Source organism: Miniopterus natalensis, chromosome 1, assembly GCF_054644295.1.
Source record: "Miniopterus natalensis isolate mMinNat1 chromosome 1, mMinNat1.hap1, whole genome shotgun sequence".
NCBI lineage: Eukaryota > Metazoa > Chordata > Mammalia > Chiroptera > Miniopteridae > Miniopterus > Miniopterus natalensis.
The window spans coordinates 60,388,618-60,411,705 of NC_142081.1; the positions used below are offsets into that span (position 1 = coordinate 60,388,618).

The window sequence follows — 23,088 nt, forward strand, 5'->3', positions numbered from 1 at the left end:
ATATAATATTGCATTGTATAGACATACCACATTTTATTTGTCTCTTCATTAGTTGGTGAACCTTTGGGTTGTTTCCGCTTTTTGACTGTTATGAATAGTAGTGCAGTGAACATTTGTGTACAGGTTTCTGTGTGGACATGTTTTCATTTTTCTTGGTTATACACCTAGGAGTAAAATTGCTGGGTGTGGTAGGCAGCAGAGCGGTTCTCTGCTCAGAGAGAAGAGACAGGACTGACTGAGGAATGGGTCAACTTTGTCCTTGAGGAGGATATTTAAAATCTTCATGTTGGAGCTGTAAAGCCAGGTTGCCGAGACTATGGCGAGGTGGGGAAAGTGCTAATAAAGTCAAAGCAGTAAGTGAATATGTTTTATAACAGGGAAAGTACTAAAAATGAATTCTATTGTATAGATCTGGTTTAAGTAACTTCTCATTTTAATTTTTACAAACTTTATTTTTCAATTACAGTTTACATTCAATATTATTTTGTATTAATTTCACATCTACAGCATAGTGGTTAGACAATCATATACTTTACAAAGCATTCCCCCCGATATTTCCAGTATCCACCTGGTACCATTCATTTAAATTTTTGACCAGAGTCTGTCAATCAAATTATGCTCTCATGTCCTTCCTGGGTGTGTCCTAAGGTTATTCTTCCTTTCCATCCTAGGATGAGTAACTTTACCCTGCAAACAGGAGCAACCTCACTTTCCAGGGTATTCCTAGATTCTACCCCAGAGCATTGGTTATGCTTGTAAACTCCTATTTTACTGCACAGACAACTCACCTGGAACTCTGGCATTCTTTTTGATCTCATAGCTTCCTTACTCATGCCAAGTTTTTTTATAGCTCCATCCCACCAGAGTTGAATGGTTTCCAGTGACACATCCTAGGTACTTGCTCTCAGCCTCAGGGGTTGCATCGTCAAGTGTGCTCTCTTCCTGCAGAGACAGTGTTGTGCAGTGGTTTACATCCTAGGCTCTGGAGTCTGACTGTCTGGGGCTAAGTTCCAGTTCCATCACTTCTTATTTCTATAAACTAACCTCTCAGTGCCTTAGTTTCCTTATCTGTGAAATGGGGTTAAATAGTACCCATCTCTTGGGGTTCTTGTAAATCTCACATGATATATAAAGACAGGCAGTTTGTAGGTGTTCACTAAATGCTGGTGAGTAGTACCATTCTTTCCAAAATGTTATCACACTATATCTGCTTACATTCCAGTTACTTCAGCCTGGACAAACAGGTCCACATATGATGTGGGGTGGGGGAGGCAGTTTTGCTTATGGCTCTCATGGTGGTGGATGCCAATGCCACCTTAAAATCGTCATTGGTTCTCCTGGTTCTTTATAGCAAGGGCAGGCATTTTCATTTTATTGGAGCAGAGGAAAATCACACTTTCCTGATTACTTGTCCCGCTCTCCAAGTTACTTGCAAGAAACCTTGTCTGGCACCTTCAAACCCTGCTACTCTCTCTGCTGATGCCAAGTGTTTGACCCCCTCTTGGTCCATGTGGGCTGCCCTTTCAGCTGGCAGAGGGCCAAACCTGGGCTTGGTCCCACGCCCCTTCCTGCTGGAGAACCTGGAAGGAAACCTGGGAGCAACATTTTAAGAAAGCAGGAAATGCTTGTACCCCACCCACCTCTCCATTCAGTGTCTTTTCTTCTCTTTATGTTCTCCTTCCCAGACAACGTATCCACATCAGGCCAGGAGCCAAGGGCCTTTCTTCCCACCTTCCCCACCCTGGCTCAGGGTCTCTCATAAAGTTATGGTCAGGATGTTTGCAAGAGCTGCAGTCACCTGAAGGCTTGAGAGGGGCCAGAGGATCTCCTTCCAAGTTGTCAAGAGTCCTCAGTTCCTCATCACTCCAGTCTCTCCATGGGCCTTCTTGAGTTTTCTTAAGATGTGTCATCTAGCTTTCCCCAGAACAGGTGATTCAGAAGAGATTAAGATGGAAGTGGGAATGGCTTTTATGACCTAGCCTTGGAAATCTCACTGCCATTTCTGCTATGTCCTATTGTTTATATAAGTTGGCCCTATTCATTGTGGGAGAGGTTTATACAGGGATATGAATACCAGGAGGCTGGGATCATTGGCTATTTTGGAAGCTGCTTAGGATAAGGGGCCTTTAGATACTGCTTTGTCCAGAAGTCTTAACAATTAGCAAAAATTTCTTTTCTCTATATAAAAGTTACATAGGCATGTCTGGAAACAAGGAAGGTATAGATGATTCTTTTGGTTCCTTCCATGCCTATGACTTTATAAAGTCTATTTGGTGTTGTAAATTACCATTTTACTCCTTTTAAAGAATTTCACAGTTCTTTATTAGAAAAGCAACAAGTTTATACGTTATAGCATGTCACTGTTCCTTGATCATTGCGTATATGTTCACTTTTGTTTCTTACCTGGGGTAATATTAAAATTTTTTGGCTAATATTTATTAGCGAGTGTTCTGCCTTTAGCCATGGTATTTGGATGCTTCAACCTTTATAAGAATAATGTCAAGGGAAGACTACTAGAAACTGGGGCTTAATGGAAGTGGACAGATTTTATATTTTATCATATTTATTTCATCCACATTGAATCAGTGACATTGATTACATTGTGAAAGCCAGTAATTTACAGACCTACAAAGTTGAAAAGCAATATTTCACAGGATAGATAATTCTCCCCCTTGCCCTTTGTTTTATAATGGGAAAATAAGAGGTCACATCTTCTCACTGATCTTAGTGCTTTAAATAAGCTAATAGCATTTCATGCTGATTTCATTTTGAACCAGCAAGAAAATTACATGGTAAATAACTCAGTGTTACTCAAATAAACTAATATTAGAGGGAAAAGGCAGGAATTGGAAGCTGATTACTCATGAAATGCTAAAATGTTAGGAGAATTCTCCTCTGTTATCTGTGTCACTGTAGTCACCATAATCACAAATCCTGGAGTCTTAGAACATGATACAAAGCAAAGGAACCTTTTGTCCAGTTTTCACCAGTGTGATTAATGATGATGCAGGCACGGAAGGCCTGGGTTTCCTTAAATGTCACTGGAAAATGCACATACAAAATGAGGCTTAGCATGGGAGATAAGTGGAATTTAAATTATTCTCCATGTCATTTTGCTCTTGATATTTGCCCTTTTTCTCTCCATCCTCTGGTACTACTTGAGGGAGACAGAAGAGGAAAAAGAGAAAAAGAGAAGTGTTAGAATTTGCTTTCTGAAAAGTGTTGTTTCTGCCCACCCACATGTACTTCATTACAGGTGCTTCCAAAATCACGGTTACACCTGCAAGGCCCTTAGATACAGCTTGTCCATTTAGTTCTTGCCTCACAAGGAACCATTTTCCAAGTTTAGGATCTAGACTGAGGTTGTCTCAGTTATCAAGCTCCTTCCTTGTTACCCATGTGCCAGTCTCTTATTTTGCTTGCTTTACTCCACTCCCTCCTCCCTACAGAGCTCTTGCCTCCTAGTATTTTGTCTGGGCATTTTTTCCATTATGTTGTCAGTTGGCCCTGAGGGGCTGTGTGCAAACCTCATCTTTTTTAACACCTCTGTGTTCTGCTCTCAACCTTACTGTGACTTTTCAATCTGTCTTTGGCCCTGTCCTGGATCTGGCTGCCTCCAGCTCTTATCCCATCTGCTGCTCTAGTTCTCCTAGTCGCAGCTCCTCACTCTACAAACACCCCCTGTTGCTGGCCTTCTTACTTGCAGAGATGGGAGAAAGTGGTGAAGGAAGCAAGGAAGTCTACTCTAGAGCAAATTTAACCTCACTGCAGTGGGAGAGTGGTCTGAAATCTGGTAGAAGAATTAGAATACCGTTCCTTGCTCCCCACCCTCTGGCCTTTCCCCTTTCTCCTGCCTCTGTGCCCAAACTCAACTAAAGAAGTAGGATTGGAATGTTAAACTGTTAATTATTGTCATAGTCAGATTGTGCCAGATCATAAGGAGTAAGGGACTCGCATTTCCAAAATCTTATTCCTGTACCTCACATCAGCCGTGCTGGGTCTGGGTCCCCACAGACTGAAGCAGGATTGGGCTCACTTTCCTTTCTTAGACCTCCAATTATCTTACCCATGTGTTCTTTGGAAATATTTCCACCATAATTTTCCCTTTCAGACTGCATAATTACAGTTACAGGAACAGGGAGCAGGATAATAGAGTGTGTGAGTGTTGTGTGTCCATTCACTAGACTAATTATAGTATAGTGTGATGGATCATTGCTGAGTACATGTCCAAGCTGCTCTGATACTGTGTGTTGGCAATGGGCAGATAGTAAACATTCAGCTTGTTGATCAAAGGCAGTTGCCCTCAGTAGATGTACCTGCAAAACTGAGTATACAAAAAACCCAATTCTGATAATTCTTATGAAGTAATATTAAACTTCAGGCTCTTATTTATTCATGTATTGAGGTATATGAAGCAACTTCTAGATATAAAACTGTGGTGCTCATGACAGTTAACAGATCTTTTCAGATAAGGTTCTTTTCTGGCTTCATAATTTACAGTATTTTAGGGGCAAAATAATCCTTCTAGGTTAAATGCAATATGAATGATGCAGGAGATATGGACCCTGCCTTCAAAGATTACATGAGTAATTTAATATAGGAAGGACCTCTTCGTGAGATGGCCTGCATAGTAGATATTTACGACAGTGAACTGCTTGACCTCCACTCAATCAAGAATGGCTTGTTTGGATGAAGATCCAAGGGGAGCATGCCTAATGATGAAGAGAGTTAGAGAACTCATTTCCTCCCTTTCTCTGGAAGCTTTCTCCATACACCTAATGAGGAGGAAATGGAACCTGTGGTTATTAAAGCATTTCAACACTGTCACAGTTAGTTGGGCCTAGTATCCTGAAACTCTTTCTATAGCTTTTCAAAGAATAATATACCTTTCAGGGAGGTTACTAGACTTAATGTGAGAGATCAAAGAAAGAGAGCAAGGTATACTGGTTTTTATGGAAAAAAAATTGAGTAGTCAAAGAAAGGAGAGTCAGCAACTTCAGACCTTATGCATCTGTGTGTATCTGGCTGTGTGTGTTAAGAGATGTTAGGGATTGAGCTAATTTCAGGGGCTTTATGACTTCCATGAGAGAAGCCCAGTGGCTAAGGTTACTGAGTTCTTTTTGTCTTGATTGTGCAATTCAGGTTGCCTTTGGGGATACCACCGTTGCTAAAACATACGTGCTTTTGTTGTAGAGTCACCAAAAACCTCTTGTGTGGCCTCCCAGGAGCTGACTGGAAGAGGCTATTGTTGGAGTCTCTTTATATATTCTTATGCATCGCAAAAGTGAATACTGTTAATAATTTATCTAAATTATTCATTGGGAGCAAGTATTCTAAGGAGAAACCATCCAAGGTTAGATTGGGGATATATATTTCATAAGCTGCTTTTCATTCAAGTAATTATGTAAAATTCACCATGAATTTTAATAGTCTTACTACATAGCTTCTTCCTGCTAATTCAATTCCTGCTTAATTTGAATATCCTGTATCATTTCAGAAAAACCTCTGGAATCAAATTAATTGTAACTAAAATAACATAATTTTCTCATGCTAATAGTGATCAGCCTAAACAGAGTTGGGCAGGTATTGGATAGTTTAATCACAAGTTACAGCAAATTGACACTTCACTAGTGAGGAAGAGGCTCGAATTTTTAGACTGAGAGGAAGAGCACATTGTATTGAAAACCACCAGGCACAGCGCTGGCTACAAGCCGGTCCCACCCCCCACCATTCTTGTTGATGGACATAATTATAATTCTTCTGATACCGGTGACAAAAAAGCTCTACTTACCAGCTAACCAGTGCTTGATTCTTTGGGTAGCTGGGAGATTTACCTGCATATATTTAAAAATATTTTTTTTTAAATCAGAATAAGGTAGAATCTTTTTTAGAACTATCTAAACTTTCCTTTGGAAATATGAACTTTGAAACTCAATTTTTAATGTTGGTGTCCCCTACTCCCAGGTTCACAGAGCTTAATTAACAGTGTCTTTTTTTTTTTTTTTTTTTTTTAAATCCTCACCCAAGGTTATTTTTTCCATTGCTTTTCAGAGAGAGTGGAAGGGGTGGGGGAGAGAGAGAGAGAGAAACATTGATGTGAGAGAGACACATCGATTGGTTGCCTCCCTCACGCGCCCCGACCAGAGCTGATCCTGCAACCAAGGTACATGCCCTTGGCTAGAATCAAAGCCAGGACCCTTCAGTCATGGGCTGGCACTCTAACCACTGAGCCAAACAGGCTAGGGCAACAGTGTCATTTTTTAACCCTCCAGGCTCTACTTGCCTTCTCTACACTGAGTTCTTCATTCCCCTCTTGTCTTTCCTTCCCTCTCTCTTTTCCTTGCTCTCTCTCTCTCTCTTATGAAATGGAGTTCTTTTTGAGGGTTTTGCTTAAGTGGCAGATTTAAGGGTTCAGAGGAAGACATGGATTTGACCCTTAGATGTACAGATTCATTCCATTCCATCAGGATGCTGAAACTTTGGGTGTTAAGTGTGAGGGCAGCCAGAGGTCATATCTTAAAGGGTATTGTTTGATGTGGAGAAGTTTGGATTTGCTGTTTTTTATTGGCAGCAGGGAACTATTGAATGCTTTTGCTAAACTGAGTAAGTCACTTTTGTACCTCTGCACTTCTTTAAAGTGGATTTAATTAATCAATCTCATACTTTTTTCTCTGGCAATTTTTTTTAACCAACTATTTTAAAACATCAGTATCATAATGAACTACATCTGAATCATACCTGAATAAAATGAACCAGTGCCCTCAGATTTCTAGTAATGGTGGGAAGAAATCAAATATTTTTTTTCCTAATTTGGTTAAAACTCTTAATTGCTCATCTTGTGAACCTACATGCACAGAGGTGTTTAGTGGCTATTTGTTGGGAAGATGGTGGGTAATGGTTAATGTTTTTTAAGTGTTTTTTTTTAAACAAAGCATAGCTATAGTAATTGTTTTATTATTTGTGACAATTATTTCAAGCTGTTTAGATAGTAGAATTTAAAGTATTATCAGGCAATCATCATTACTTTGAGAATTTTCATTTTTTTTAAATGAAACCATGTCAAGATTATTAATTCCTTTTTTCCCCAAGTTGAATATTTTATTAACATGGTGATTTGTTGTTGTTTTTTTGTATCGATTCCTTTTTTATTTTCTTGACCCTTTGTGATTTTTGATTCACTCTGGTGTTCTAGTAAAAGGTATCATGTTTGCATGCTGCTGTAAGATTTCTGTGGAGTGTTTGCAATGTTTTTTCTAATAGGCTTGATGGAATCTCAGAGCAGGAACCCCATTTGGACAAGAAGAGATATCTTGATTTGAGACCTCTCGTGTGATTCAAGTGAAGGCTGAGCATCCTAGAAAGAAGCAGATCTTGCAGTGGCTCCTGCCTCCCTAGGGAGACAAGGCTTTAGTGAAGTCACTGAATACACATGGCAAGGAGGAGGGGGACAAGTAGTATGACCCACAGGCCAGAGGAGAGAGCTCCAAGTTTGCCACAACCACTGAGATGCCATGGTCCCATCCTGACCCCATGAGACAATCTGCTATGATTCTGCCCAGAGCAGCACCACCCAAGACGCCACTATAGGGTAAAGCTGGGTGATTCCACTTGGCAGATCCCACTGTTCCATTTGGAACTTGAAGGACAGTCAGTCCTCCCTTGTCTCTCATTTGTGATTGCCTCCAAGTCCCTGGGGTGAGCTGCCCTCTTCTGTATACATGGATGCAGGTTTCTTTTCCTCTCGCTCAACCTCTCACTCTATCTCTGTTAGAACTTTCTTTGGTGCCCTCTGGAACCTTTGTGTAAGAAGTTCCTCTCAGCACTGTTCACATATTACTTGTACTGCCTCATTTAGTCCTTACTATGCCCCTAGCACATAGGTTATTATATCCACTTTACAGATGATGAAACAGAGGCATAAAGAAGTTAATTCATGTGTGATCACATAGCTAGTAAGTTATAGAGCTGGGACTTGAATCTAGAGTAAGACTTCAAGGTCTGTGTTCTTAGTCATTAAAATATTCTGCCTCTCCATAGGATGAAAATTTCTCTATATATACAATTTTTCTCAGAAAGGTCCTTCAATCATATTGTCTTTTATTTGCACACAAAAGTGCAACAGAATGCTAATGTGTGCTTGACTAGCTACTTGGAAGACTTCCAAAATCAGGGAATATAGCTTACCACAGAAAAACAACCCCCGCAGACTATGAGCTCATAATTGATTAAAAATCATATAAGGAAAACCATAGGGGAGAACCAGCGGACTGACAAAATTAACATCTAGAACTAGATACAACAGAATAATCTGAAAGAAACCATAAGCATTAAAAATATGATTACGGATTAAAGAAGGAATGGAAGCCATAGTAAAATAACTGGACACTAGGAATAAAGAATAGGTAGTTTGAAGTAGACCCAGATACAAATCTCAAAATATGATTACAGTACAGCCGGCGTGGCTCAATGGTCGAGCGTCGACCTAGGATCCAGGAGATCAAGGTTGGATTCCCGGTCAGGGCGCATGCCCGGGTTGGGGGCTCGATCCCCAGTCGGGGGCGTGCAGGAGGCAGCCGGTCAGTGACTCTCATCATTGATGTTTCTCTCTCTCTTCCTCTCCCTTCCTCTCTCTGAAATCAATGAAGACTTTTTTTTAAAGTATGATTTCATTATTTCCAGATGAATTGAGAATAAAATGGAAGGTAGACCGGAGAAATGTCACCCAGTTTGCAGAAGAAGCTAAACTGATGGAAAATATGAATGAGAGGTCAAAAGATGTAACCAACAGAATGAGGTCTAATGAGTGCCAAACGAAGATAATAAAGAGAAAAAGGGGAGCTCAAAATTCCAAGAGACAATGAATAAACATTTCCTAGAAATATAAAAAACAATATCCTAGAATTGAGGAAGCATGTAAAATTCAAAACATTTTAGTGAAATTGCAGAACCTTTTAGCAAGCATATGGGGAGACCGTCTCTCTCATGCCTTTGGTGGAGGACCATTTAGCAATATATATAAAAAATGTCCAAGCCGTTTGACCCAGAAATTCTGTTTCTAGGAATTTATTCTCAGTGAATAATCAGTTCAGTTCTCAAAGATTTATATATATAAGGATGTTGATCTCAGCATTGTGTAATCGAGCTGTATTGGAAATAGCTTTAAAAACTCATCAAATGCAATAGATGAAATAAATTAGGACAAGACCATAAAAGCACTGTTGCTTTTGTGTAGCTGTTAAAATGATGATATACATCTATTTTTATTTATTGTCATAGAAAGATGTTTGATATGGTGACAAGATGTAGTTAAAAATTAGTGTGCAGAATTTTGTCTCACTGGCATAAACAGAAGTCTGTATATGTAAAAATAAGTTTCAAAGGGCAAATAAACCCGTAAACATTATAGATGGTTATTACTGGGTGGTTATTTTTACTTTCTTCTTTATACTTTTATGCATTGTCTGAATTTTAAAACCTTAATAATTGTAAGAAACCATGAGGTGTTTCACTTGAAAAACACACAAACATAAACCCAAAACAAAAATGGTGCCCTGAAGTTCCAGACTTTCAAGTAATTAGAGCAGTCCTGATTGCCCAGGGATAAACTCTGATACACAATAACTAAAGCTGTAGCCTGGAGAGCAAGACTTGGGGGTCGTATTCTCTTTTGTTCCATCCTGCTTTCTCAGCCTTCTCTGTGCAGCTTTCAGCATGCAACCATACTTTTTAGTTATTTCCTCTTTTTTGTGAAACAAAATATATAATCCCAATGTACTCTATGGCTACTGCATGAATAAGCTTATTTTTAAAATGGATTAAAGTTAAAATCCTTCTGTTCCTTCTTTTTGGCCAGTGAGAGTGAGCAGCTGGAAGAGATGCAATGAGTCAGTGAGCACTGATAATAAAAAATTGGTCAAAGGATGTCATTCTTTCTTGTGTTTTTCCTCTGGTAGGTAAAGCTATTTCTGTAGCTGTAGCTGACCTTGTGTCTTCAGGTCATGTTGAGAAGCTGAACAGCAGCTCAACACTGATCCTTAACCAGAGAAGGATTTCCTTGGGGCTTTATGGAGACTATCATTACAGCGCAGGGCAACTTGTGTGTTTTTGCCTTCAATTTTGGAAGTTCTCTCTTTATATTTGAAAAAAAACAGTGAATACATTGAGGTGCTCAATATAGTAAAGACTGACAGTGAGTGGCTGTGGTGGTGTAGACTGGTTGGTCATCAGAATTTACTACTGAGCCCATAACAATAAAGGTTCTCAGACCCTGCAGCGTTCTGATTCAATTGGGCTGAGGCAGAGGGATCTCTGTTTTAAATGCCTCCCAGGGGACCCCCGTAATCATGCAAGTTTAGGAACCAAAGGGTCTGTAGCATGGTGTAGACATAGGAGGTATCTACTACCCACCCCCCCACCCCCATTTTTATATTTCTTGGTGCTCTGTCATCCTTTTTTTTCTTTATCTTTTCCCGTTTTCCACTTTAAATTATTAAACATGTTCTCTTTTGTTTCTTGCTTTTGCAAAGTACTGTGAGTATTTATGAGACTACTAAATGAAGTTGCTGATTTGTGGCCTGGGATCTGGAATCTGACCTAAATAGTGCTTCTGTGTAATTTTATGAGTGTTTCTGTGTCTATGTCTGCCCAAATGTCCTGTAAATACTATTTAATAGTATCTACTGTCCCAAAGATGTTGTCTGGCTTTTGACCTAAATTTATGAGACACATTAAAATGCAAGAAAACAACCCAATGTCAAGAGACAAAGCAATCAAAGATCCCGACTCAGATATGAGTCAGATATAGAAGTGATCAGATAGAGAATTAAAAAAAAACTATGATAATCCAGGATAATCTCCCTACTTTAAAGTCAGCTGACTGGCAGCCTTAATTCCTCTTTGCCATATAACCTAACATATTCCCAGTTTCCAGGAATTAGGATATGGACATCTTTGGTGGTGGGGCATTATTTTGTTTACCACACATAACTACATTTAATTCGAATAACAGAAGGAGAAGAGAGAGAGAGAATGGGGCAGAGAAATATTTGAAGAGATATTGGCCAGGAATTATCCAAAAATAATAAAAGACCTCAAACCATAGATCCAAGAAGATCAGAGTCTCCCTAGTCAGGCACACACACACACACACACACACACACACACACACACACACACACACACTCCTAGACACATGTTCAAACTGCTATAAGCCAAAGTGAAAGAGAAAATCTTGAAGGTAGAGCAAAAAGACACATTACACACAAAGGTAAGATTTATAGCAAACATATTATCAGAAACTTTGAAATCCAGGAGACAATAAAGTGACATCAATCAAGTACTGAGGGAAAAAACCCTCTCAACTAAAAAAATTATACCCAGCAAGCATCTCCTTCAAAAATAAAGGGAAAAGGAGACATTTTCAGACACACTCTGAGAGAATTAATTACTAGCAGACCTACACTACAGGAAATGTTAAGGGAAATTCTTCAGGCAGAAGAACTACCAGGCAGAAACTTGGATATACGCAAAGAAATAAAGCTCTCTAGACACGGCTAAAATGAAAGATAAATGTAAAAGACCTTTCCCCCTTATTTTACTTTAAAAGTTAATTGACTGCAAAAAATTAAAATTTCAGCAATGTATTTTGGTTTATAGTTTATATGAAAGTAAAATGTATGATAGTAGAAGTGCAAAGGTTAAGAGGGAGATCATTATACTACATGTGAAGTAGTATAATAGTATTTGAAAGGAGGCTGAGTAATTAAAGATGCATGTAGTAATCAGGGAAGCCACTAAAATGAAGTAGAAATAATAAGCCCACAGTGGAAATAGGACAGAATTCTAAAAAATACTCAATCCAAAATCATGAAGCTGAAGAGGAAAAAGGAACAAAAAATATACGGGACAACTAAGAAACAACTAGCAAGGTTGTGGATATTATTCCAACCATAGCACTAATTACGTGAAATATAAATGATCTTAAATATACCAATTAAAAGAGATTATCAGATCAGTGAAAAAACAAAAGCCAACTATATGCTGTTTATAAGAAAGCCACTTTAAATATAAAGGCATAGGCTAAAAGTCACTCCTATTGTTATCTGGCAGATTGATTAAAAGCATTTCCTAATGTTCATTTTACATAATTCTTTTAACCCAAGAGACCCTGTTCTTGGTTACTTTTTTGGTTGTAAACTGAAGCTAAGAAGAAATTTCGAATTCCATTCTACACAAAGTAGTTTTCTGTTTTTTTCCTTCTGTTTTGAATTGGTATTGCCTCACTTGCTTAGACTTTCCTCTTGCATCACATGTGTTTGCTGAATGTAGAAATCCTCTGTAGTCTTTTTAATTCTTGTTAATTCACTTTGGCCTCTCTCTTGGCATAGTCTGAGTTCTTAGGGTTTTCCTTATCATGCAATATATTGCCTCCAGTTTGCTTTTTTCAAGTTTCACTTTTCAGAATGTTTTTTGGAGGTATATTATCTTTCTGTAAAAGCATGGTTATGAATATTTTTTAAAACTGCTGTAAGTCTCTGAGGAAGCTGGTAGTTGTGTTTTGTTTTGTTTGGATTCTCATCTCAGGATATTTTTTGAATTGCTTTTCGGGGAGAGTGGAAGGGAGAAAGGGTGGAGTGGGGATTGAGCCCGTAACCGAGGTACGGCCGGAATCGAACCCAAGACACTTCAGTCTGCGGGCTGACGCCCTAACCACTAAGACAAAACGGCTAGGGCAAAGCTGGTAGTTTTTAAAGGCTAGTGTATCTGTTTTCTCAGGAGGCTTCTCAGAGGCACACTATTTTCCAAGGCACTTTTGGAATATTTCGTTTTGGTTATTAGTCTCTTTTACACACCAAGATTGTTGCAAAGCCTATGAACCAGTTAAAAAAACAAAAACAACCACAGTCAAAATTTCTTAGAGGCAAATTTAGTTGGAAAAATCTTGCCTGGTTAGTTCCTCAAGGTTTGTCAAACACTATGTGTGATTTGTTGTTAATTGAAATGACTCTTTCTTCAACATTAGTCATCTTTGAATATCAAGCATACTGTGTGAAGAGAAATCTTTGTCTTTTACATTAGGAAGAATGATAGAGGAACAGCAGTCCCAGGGAGAGCAGATCTGTACCGATGCCCTCACCCTCTCCCTCTTACTTCCCTTGTGGTTTTGTGTGCTGTGTGTACTAACTGGGTTGCTGTGCCCACAGCTCTGGCACAGAATATTGGCACAGAGCCCAGCATTAGAAAGTATAATGGAAATATAAAGGGAGGAAGAATGGGAAGAACTTGAATCTTTTTTTTAAAGGGTTAGAGAGTCTTTTGTGTCACCTCAAGAGGTAAATTATCTTTGAGGAAATGAAGAGGTTTTCTTTTCTTTTCCTTTAAATTTATATTTATTGATCTTAGAGAAAGAAAGGAAGTGTGGCAGGGTATAGTGGTAGTGGAGAGAAACATCAGTTTGTCGTTCCATTCACTTACTCATTCATTGGTTGATTCTTCTATGTGCCCTGACCCTGGATTGAACCCCAAACCTTAGTGTATCAGGATGACCCTCTAACCAACTGAGCTACCCAGCGAGGGCTTTGAATCGTTTCTAAGGGGGATTAGGTGATTTAGAACATGATCTAAAAAATAAAAAGTATCTTACATCTCCTAGGGCAAGGAAAAAATAAATGGGACTACATCAAATTAAAAAGCTTCTGCACAGCAAAAGAAACCATCAACAAAATGCAAATGGAACCCTCTGTATGGGAGAACATATTCTCCAATGATACATCTGATAATGGTTTAATTTCCAAAATGTATAAGGAACTTATACAACTCAATACCAGGAACACAAACAATGCAATTAAAAAATGGGCAAAGGACCTGAATGGACACTTCTCTAAAGAGAACATACAGATGGCCAATAGACATGAAAAAATGTTCAATTAATCATCAGAGAGATGCAAATTAAAACTATAATGAGGTATCAGCTCACATCTGCCAGAATGGCTCCATCAACAAATCAACAAACAACAAGTACTGGTGAGGGTGTGGAGAAAGGGGAGCCCTAGTACACTGCTGGTGGGAATGCTGACTGGTGCAGCCACCGTGGAAAAGAGTATGAAGTTTCGTCAAAAAATTTAAAATGGAACTGCTCTTTGACCCAGCGATCTCAATTCTGGAAATATATCCTAAGAATCCTGAAACACCAATCTGAAAGAATATATGCACCCCTACGTTCGTAGCAGCATTATTATTATAGCTAAGATCGGGAAACAGTCCAAGTGCCCGTTCCATTTACACAATGGAATACTATGTGGCTGTAAAAAAGGAGGAGCTCCTATCTTTGCAACACCATGAATGGACCTGGAAATTGTTATACTAAGCAAAATAAGCCAGTCAGAGAAAGACAAGTATCACATGATCTCACGCATATGTGGAATCTAATGAACAAAATAAATTGATGAACGAAATAGGTCCAGAAACATGGATGCATAGAACATACTGACAGATCTCGGGGGGGAGTAGATGGGTAGAGATTAACCAAAGAACATATGTGCATATATGATAGCGCATGGACACAGACAATAGTGTGGTGAAGGCCTGGGGTGGGGCAGGGGCTGGGTGGAGGGTGGCAAAAGGGGGGACATCTGTAATACTGTCAACAATAAAAATAAATTTATAAAATAACCTTAAAAGAAGTATCTTGAGGTTGATTACTATGTTACTTAAAATATATACTGAGTTATCCTCAGTGCCTTGTAAAACTGAGGAGACTAGAAAGTACTAATGAGATTAAATGATCAAATATATAACCATCTTGTTTTGTTGTTATGAATATATTTGTGTGTATGCATGTGTGTGTATGCTCATCTGCTTATTTATACATGTGTGTGTACAGACATATACCTTTTTTTATGTGTGGCCAATCAGATATTGAGTGTGGGTGCTCCTCTCCTGATATTTGGGTCTAATTCAGGTTCTTAGAGTCAAATGAGTCAGTTTTTAAGTGAGGAGAGAGAGTAGTGGTTTAGAGAATGGAAAGAACATAGCCTTCTTTAGCTTCAGGTTCTTAATAGCAAGAGGGATTAGGCTCCAGATGCCACCTAGAGTTTTATAAATAAGTGGAGGTAAAATGTGATTATAAGATTCTCAGGTGTTTCAATAATTACCATTGAAAACAAGTTTCCTTATTCACAAAGTGTGGATGTACTAATAAAATGTACGTTTTTTTTTAAGCAGTGAAAAAGTATGCCGATGTCTAGAGGGGGGAGAGAAAGCTAGGAGAGCAGAGTACGAAGGTAATGATGGAAATCAGTTTAAGCTTCAACGGCTTCTACTATGTGCCTGAGAGACCCTGGTCCACTGCTGTCCTCTCATTTGTAATGAATTTTCCTGTTTGTTTGGATACTCAAAATGTTTTGTTAAGCATAACCTACCAAACCTTAAAGACTGACAGTAATGAAAGATTGCATTGATTCATAGCAAAGAAAGATTGCCTTTATGGGAAGTCCCCCAGTGGACTGGAGGCCCCCCAATTCTGACAGCTAAAGATACTGTGACACGTGCACTCTCTCCATGGCAAATTTCTTTGAGTAAGCTATTTCATTTTTAGATGGTTACCAGAATTTAAGTCTTGTATGTAAAAATGAAGCGAGGAAAGATGCTTCAGCCAGATTCTAATCTGTGCTTCGGTGGAAAAAGGCTAGAAAAAAGAATTCCCCAAGTCAGTGGGGCTTCAAACACATTATTACTGCTCTGTCACCTTGGTGACAGGAAAGCTTGAGGGGCTGGAGGTGGTAATATTAGTAAAACAGCTCTTCCGCTGAGTAAATGTGTGAATGTGTATATTCATACAGCTGGGTTTATCTCAGTGAGGCAGCTACTGATGTGAGGAAAGTTTGGTAGAGAATTTCTTGGAAGCAGCTGGCCTACTTACCTAAACACAGTGGTTATTTTTTCTACTTTGCCAGGAAGATAAGAGGTAGCTACGGAATATTTTGTTTTAAGAGAGACCCTTGACAGTAAGTTATGTCAGCATCTAAGGTGCAAAGGAAGCTCCTTGCAGTGACTGGCTGTAGCCTTGAACCCTGCTGTCCCCCCGGTACCATCACTCTCCTTCCGAGTGAGGCCAAGCTCTTGGCTCAGTTCACTGGAGTATGTGCACAGGAGGTGGTAGTGTCCTTGGGCCAGGACTGATTGGCTGAGAGGACCTGGCTCTCTCGCCAGGTAAAAGCTCCACCTGTAGAGTAGGCTGCTCTGCAGACCTGAAGACTTGGTCCCTGTGAGCTGTGGGAGCGGTGGGTGCTGGTAATATAAACTCTGTGTAGAGGAGGTGTTTCTAAAACTTTAGTCTGGGGGCCAACTGGATCTGGGGCGCTTGTTACAAATGCAGGTTCCCAGTTTCATACATATTAGCTGTGATTCAGAATGTCTGGTAAAGCGATTCTGGTGCACAGTAAGGTTTGGGAACTACTGACTTAGAATATCCTCACATGTTGTACCTACTACAAACGGTCATCTTACCACAGGGACTTTCGGTTATTGCTTGTCCTTTATCTTACACATTCATTTACTCAACAAATATTTGTTGAATGCCTGTTGTGTGTCAGATACTGAGCAAGACAGTGGAGTTATAACGGTGAACAAAATTGACATGGTTTTTATCCTCATGAAATGGAGGGGGAACAAGTAAACAAATTAATAATTGTGATTACAGCTATGACGGCCACAACAGGATATTATAATAGACTATAATGGAGGGAGGAACAGTAAGTATTTAAAATAAAAAGACTGAATTACATTAAGACTTAGATGAAAAGGAACCAGACATATGAGGAGGATGCTACTCAGTATGAAAAACTTGTGCAAAGGCATTGAGATAGGATCAACCTTGATTCTGTTTAAAGAAGAAAAAAGACCAGAGTGGCTGGTGCCCGGTGAGCCAGGGGAAGGGAGAAGTGAGACCTAGATCACCTAGGCTTTTGAGGACCGAGGGGAGGCGGAACAGATCGAGAGGGGTGGGGAATCTGACCTTTAGTTGGAAATAGTTTGGAGTTGAGAGGAGAGGCCTAGTTTGGGATGTGAATGTGGGAGTCATTAACATTCCAATAGAGAGCCACCCCAATGGGTAGTTAATCTAGGGAGAGGCTGCAGAGAGAGGATAGATAAGGGCCTGGTAAAGAAAGCTAGGATTAGCCAGGACACCAGAGAGGTGGGAAGGTAGGAGGAAAACCAGGAGACTATAGATCGGTGGAAGCCATGCGAGAAGAATGCTCAAAGAGAGCTAGTCAAATTGTCATTTGTGTTAAAGGCCTAGAACAGTGCAGTCCTGAATAGTAGCCACCAGCTGCGTGTGGCTATTGAGCACTTGAAATGTGACTCATGCAAATTGAAATGTGCTATACATGTGAAACAAAATACACACCATGTACACCTAAAACTAATACAATGGCAGCTGTCGGTTCTATTTCAATTGAAGAAATGGGCACAAAATTTCAAAGACTGAGTACAAAAACAAGAATGAAAAATAATTCATTACTACTTTTTAAAGTAGTGATTACATGTTGAAATGATTATATTTGGGATATATTAGGTTAAATAAAATACACTATTAAAATTTCACCTGCTTTTCATTTTTTTTAAAATGTGGCTTCTAGAAAATTTAAAATTTTATGTGTGGCTTGCGTCCTATTTCTGTTGCAGAGTTTGGTGGTGTGGAAGTCATTCCCAACTTGGTGAGAGTAGACTGAGATTAAGTAATACCTAGCAAATTGTTTATACTCAAGAGGAGACTGAATCAGCATCGTATGCTATCAAACAAATGAATAATTATAAGAGCTGTGAAGGGCCACATGACAGAATATGCCTAAATTAAATAACAGAACTCCCTACTAAAAATCATTCTAGACTTTTTGAGATACACATAAGTGATTTAATAATTCCCCATAAATTGACAATATGTAAGTATTTACATTGAATCCTTTAAAATCAACTCTAAAATGTGATTTTCAGTCTTTTTTAACCTGTATTTTCTTTCCTTTTTTGTCTTCTTTCTTTTTATTTAAAATTTATTTTTATTTTTATTTATTTATTTATTTTGCATATCTGGCCAGGAAACTTCATGGTGTTATGGTCAACTTGCCGCACAACCGTGTTCAAATCTGTCACCAACAGGTTCATTAAAAACCTGGCCTGCTCGGGGATTTGTGCCAGCCTGGTCTGCGTGCCCTTCGACATCGTCCTCAGCACCAGTCCTCACTGCTGCTGGTGGATCTACACCATGCTCTTCTGCAAGGTCGTCAAATTTTTGCACAAAGTCTTCTGCTCTGTGACTATCCTCAGCTTCCCTGCCATTGCCTTGGACAGGTAAGGTCAGGTAGCCAGAGGCTCAATTTTTTTTTAAGCATATTGAAATATTAGTATCACCAAGCAAATGGGAAATAGTCATTATTCCACTTCTTAGTCAGCTTGTGGTCGACAGAAAGAGAATGAATAGCCAGAGCAGATGCGTCACACAAGACAGGTGGATTAACAGCAGCTACGGAAAATAGGGCCATCTGAAAAAGATGCAACATTGGGGGTCATATCATGAGGATACTAGGGCAGAGCTACTGGGTCATGGGGTAGGTTCAGCTTGGTTGGAATTGGTGGTATTTGGGTTGCAGTTTGCAGTAGATTGGCACATTTGATTGACAACTCTGCAATTAGGGCTTTTTGATGTAGGATGAACACATTGCTGGAAGAACAAGAGAATAATTCAGTGGTTATTTAACAAAAGGTCAGATAGTCCAGTTGGACCTGGCCAGATGATACCAGAATTCCTTTGGAGGATTTACTTCCAAGGCCTTATATTGTGATGGTTATTTTCTCTTCCCATCCTCTTTGGGAGGATGTTCATTTGGAAATGAATCTTGTATCTTAGCTACTACCATCATACCTAATTTAATAAAATGTATCAAAGTGTAAAGATCTCAGTAATCAACAGCTTCCTGCCTTTTTCCTTTGTTGCTAGCATGTCACAAATATAGTTGGGATAATAATACATTTTAGAGAATAGAATTAAATAAGCAAGCAAGAATTGAAAAGTATTTTGTGCCCATGAGTACTTTTGATTTCAACATTTGCAGAGAGGAAAAGTTGCTGAAGGGATAACGTAAGCTCTTCTGACTTTATACCTTATGATAAATTTAACGACATTTTACGTGAATTTGGAATTTTTAAACTTTTTTCCATTCAAAACATACTTTAATACCTTAATGACCTGTGAGGGTATGGATTGTTGAACTGATTTGTGGAGTCACGTCCGCCTCTCAGGCCTGGAACCCTGATTTCATTGGCTGCCTAGTGTCATCCGCATAGAGGGACACAGTCACACAAAGCCCCTGCATACTAGGAGAAGTAGTTGGCTTACGAGAGGGGACTCTGGAGCCAGAACTCTACCTACATGCTTTCTTGGTGGGAGGCTTTGGGCAAAGTGGCTTAACCTTTCTGAGCCTCAGTTTCCTCAGCAGTAGGAAGAATTAAATGAATTATTTGTGGCCTATGCTTGGATAGATTGCATGAATATTTACCTCTCTTTCTCTAGGCTTTGCTTCTTATTGGCACATTGTTCCTTAGATATACCTTCTGCAGTCACTTACCACCAGATCTTGCTGGGAGCCACTCTAGCTCTTTGGAATTTCCTCACTAGAAACTCACCATCCACAGGGGCAGACTAGTCAGGTGGCAAATCCAAGTGACATGGGCCAGGCTAGGGTTCTGTGTCTGCAGTCATGTTCATTGGGGTCATTTACTTAGCAGATGCAGCTAATAGTTGCTTTGTGGCTATCTAAATTTAGTGGGCAGGACTCTATTTTCTTAAAAGAGAAATTAGAAATGTAGAATTCTATCATTTTTAAATGTTTGCAGTTAATTTGCATTCAAAAAATATTATGTGGACTCTTCAAATTCCTTCAGCAAACTAAATGTGCAGCATGCGATGCCAGTTTGTCATGATTGCTCTACAGTAACTTTGCATGTCTCGTCCATACTCAACAAGAGGCCTTTGAATATCTGGAAAGAGCCATGGCACAGCACTGGAATATAACAGTGAAAAGTCAAAGTGAAAAGTCAAGTTACAAATTATATCCTGGTGGTGTAATTGCAGCCCTAATGAATCTTGTGTTGAACTCATTCTGTGTTTATAGCAGGTGTCCTTCAAGCTGCCCCTTGTTCTACCAGCTTAGTGAGGTATTATGTCTTTAGACCGCATTGTGGACTTTTCTGAAAGTTCTTTTAAAAACTTTTATTTTGAAGAATAGTTTATTGATTTTTTTCCTTAGAGAGAGGGGAAAGGAGAGGGAGAGAGAAAGAGAAACACCGATGTGAGAGCACATCGATCCATTGGCTGTCTCCGGCACCCCCCACCTGGGATCAAGCCCGCAACCCTGGCATGTGCCCTTCACCAGGAACTGAACTGGCAACCTCCCGGTGCACGAGATGACGTCTAACCAACTGAGCTGCACCAACCAGAGCTAAAAGCATTTTTACTGAGATATAATTATGTATCACAAAATTCATCCATTTTCAGTGTACAAGTCAATGAATTTTAGTATCTTTATAGAATTGTGCAGCCCTCGCCGTAATTGAACTTTAGAACAGATTCATCATCCTCAAAAGAAGCCTCATGCTCATTACACACCACTCCCACCCCCAGACCTAGGCAGCCACTAATCTACTTTCTGTCTCTGTGTGTTTGCTATTTAGGGCATTTCATGTAAGTGGAATCATACAATATGTATATTTTATGTCCGGCTTCTTTTACACAGCATGATGTTTTCAAGGTTCTGTGTTGTAGCATGTATTAGTACTTCATTCCTTTTTTCTTCTAGTTTTATTGAGATATAATTGGCATATAGCCCTTATGAGTTTAAGGTGTACAGCATAAAGGATCACATATGTTGTGAACTGATTGCCACAGTAAGTTTAGTTAACATCCATCATCTCATATAGATTTAAAAAAAGAACAGTTTTTTCCTTTGTAATGAGAACTCTTAGGAGTAGTAGACATCTACTCTCCTAACAACTTTCTTCATTCTTTTTATTGCTGAGTAATAGTCTATTGTATGGCTCTACCACATTTTGTTTATCCATTTATTAGTTGATTGTCAGTCAGGTTGTTTATATTTTTTGGCTATTGTGAATAAAGCTGCTATGAATCCTGAAAGTGTTTTAAAAATAGGATTCAGCAAGAGTGGGAACACATTATTTTGAACACTTTTCTGTTACACCTGGAATTAATACAGTAATAACTGTGGGTTATTTCAGGGCCCTTGGCCTTAGAGAGGAAAACATGCTAACAATAAGAAATCCTTATTTTCTTTCCATCAGAAAAGCTACTGTATGTTTGCCATTATTTTTTTTAAAAGGTAAACAGGTCCTTTTATAGAAAAATAAGGCTGGTAGGTTCCTTTTTTGTTATTCAGAGATACACATTACCCATAAGCTTAGGTATGGTGTGCTGAAGGTAAAGGAAAGACAGTTCTTTCTCTCACTTCTTTCTCAGATACTTGTTTCATCGCACTGAGTCAGCAAGTTAACTGGGAGCCACCTATACTTCCTGCGTTGTTTTCTAGAGGCGTACACTAACAAAATTATTTATAATGAGCCTGTGTGCTTGCATTGCAATCTTTTCCCCAGTACATAATGGAAGCAAAAATGACTGGAAGCCTGGGTTTGTTATCTGCCAGTTAGCAAATAGGAACCAGAGACGGTGGACTCCTGGGCATGTGTTCATGTGTGGGTGCAGGCCATCACATTGGATTTATAGAGCTGTGGTTAGAAACCTTTATCTGTATTCAGAGAAATAAAATTGAGAGCATGCATAACTTACGTATTTTTTTTCCTTTTTTCCCCTCCCAGAAAGAGGTCTAGAACACATTCCATCGTCTCCATGCATCTCTGGTCATCCGTGGTCATGTTGTGTTTGCATCGTATCTCCCTCAGCTGGAGCACTCTCCCTCAGCTTGTCCCCTGCCAGACTCCACCACAGTGCCACCTTCTCTTGACATTTCCCCAGGTGCTCCCTTTCCCTACCTCCTTCGTGCATACCTCTAATAGAGCCGTCATCTCCTCACCTATAATTGTTTGTTTGCATGCCTTTCACCCCATTAATGTCAAAAACATTCCTGTATGGCTTTTCTCCTTTGTAACTCAGTGCCTGGCACATAGGTGGTGCTCAGAAATCCTTGTGACAGGAAAGCATGCATGCTCACCTGGCCCCATGAGTGAATGAATGTTAATAGGGTTGTAAGGTCGACTCCAGCATTAGCTGACAGCAGTGATGAGGGCAGAGCTAATCTCCGATAATCACCACATCTCCTGTGGCTAGTGGCAGCCTTTTCAAGATAGATGTAGCTCTAGGGTCTGAAGAACGACTCAGTTCTGCCAAACCACTGCTGATGTGGGAACAAGTTACAGTGGTACCTCGGTTTTCGAGTGTAATCCGTTCCGGACAACTGTTCGAGTTCTGAAACGTTTGAAAACTGAGGGATCCACAGCCGACAGCTGGGCCTCAGGATCTTGCCCTCATCAGAAACCATGTGGCATGTTTGACTTCCGAGGCGTGTTGGAAAACTGAAGCATTTGCTTCCAGGTTTATGGCATTCATAAACCAAAATGTTCATCAGCGGAGACATTCGAAAACCGAGGTACCGCTGTACTTTTGGAATTCTGATTAGGTGATTATGGAATAATCAAGTTAAACTTGAAGGAAAAAGGTTTTATTGTGCAGGCATTTTAGACCCATTAATTGCTCATAGGGTTACTAAGTGATTATCGTGGGAACAATAGCTATTGAGCAGGCATAATTTTTGTCAGTTGGTTTTATGGAAGGACTTTGTCCATCCTTCATATTGGGTTCTGCCCTGAGCAGCTTATAAGGTTAATATATCCATCCATATACTGTGGCATGAGTCTGCTTTGGAAATGTGTGCAGACATTTCTTTCTGTTAGTGGCTTTGAAAATTGCTTTAAATCTTTTTTGGCTTATATAAAATTTTTTATAAATTACCCTTACATTGAAAAATAGATGTCTTTACGGCAGGTGGACACATCCTTTATATTGAG

The 23,088-nt window shown here is 39.4% G+C and overlaps 1 protein-coding gene across 1 annotated transcript in view; it reads left to right on the forward strand.

The window, feature by feature from the left end:
• Nucleotides 1–23,088, forward strand: part of GPR176 (G protein-coupled receptor 176) — an 82,631-nt gene that overhangs the window by 55,925 nt on the left and 3,618 nt on the right. Inside the window, exon 2 of the mRNA XM_087822362.1 lies at nucleotides 18,096–18,348. Within this exon, the coding sequence (XP_087678488.1) occupies nucleotides 18,096–18,348 (253 nt within the window). The remainder of the gene's footprint in view (nucleotides 1–18,095; nucleotides 18,349–23,088) is intronic.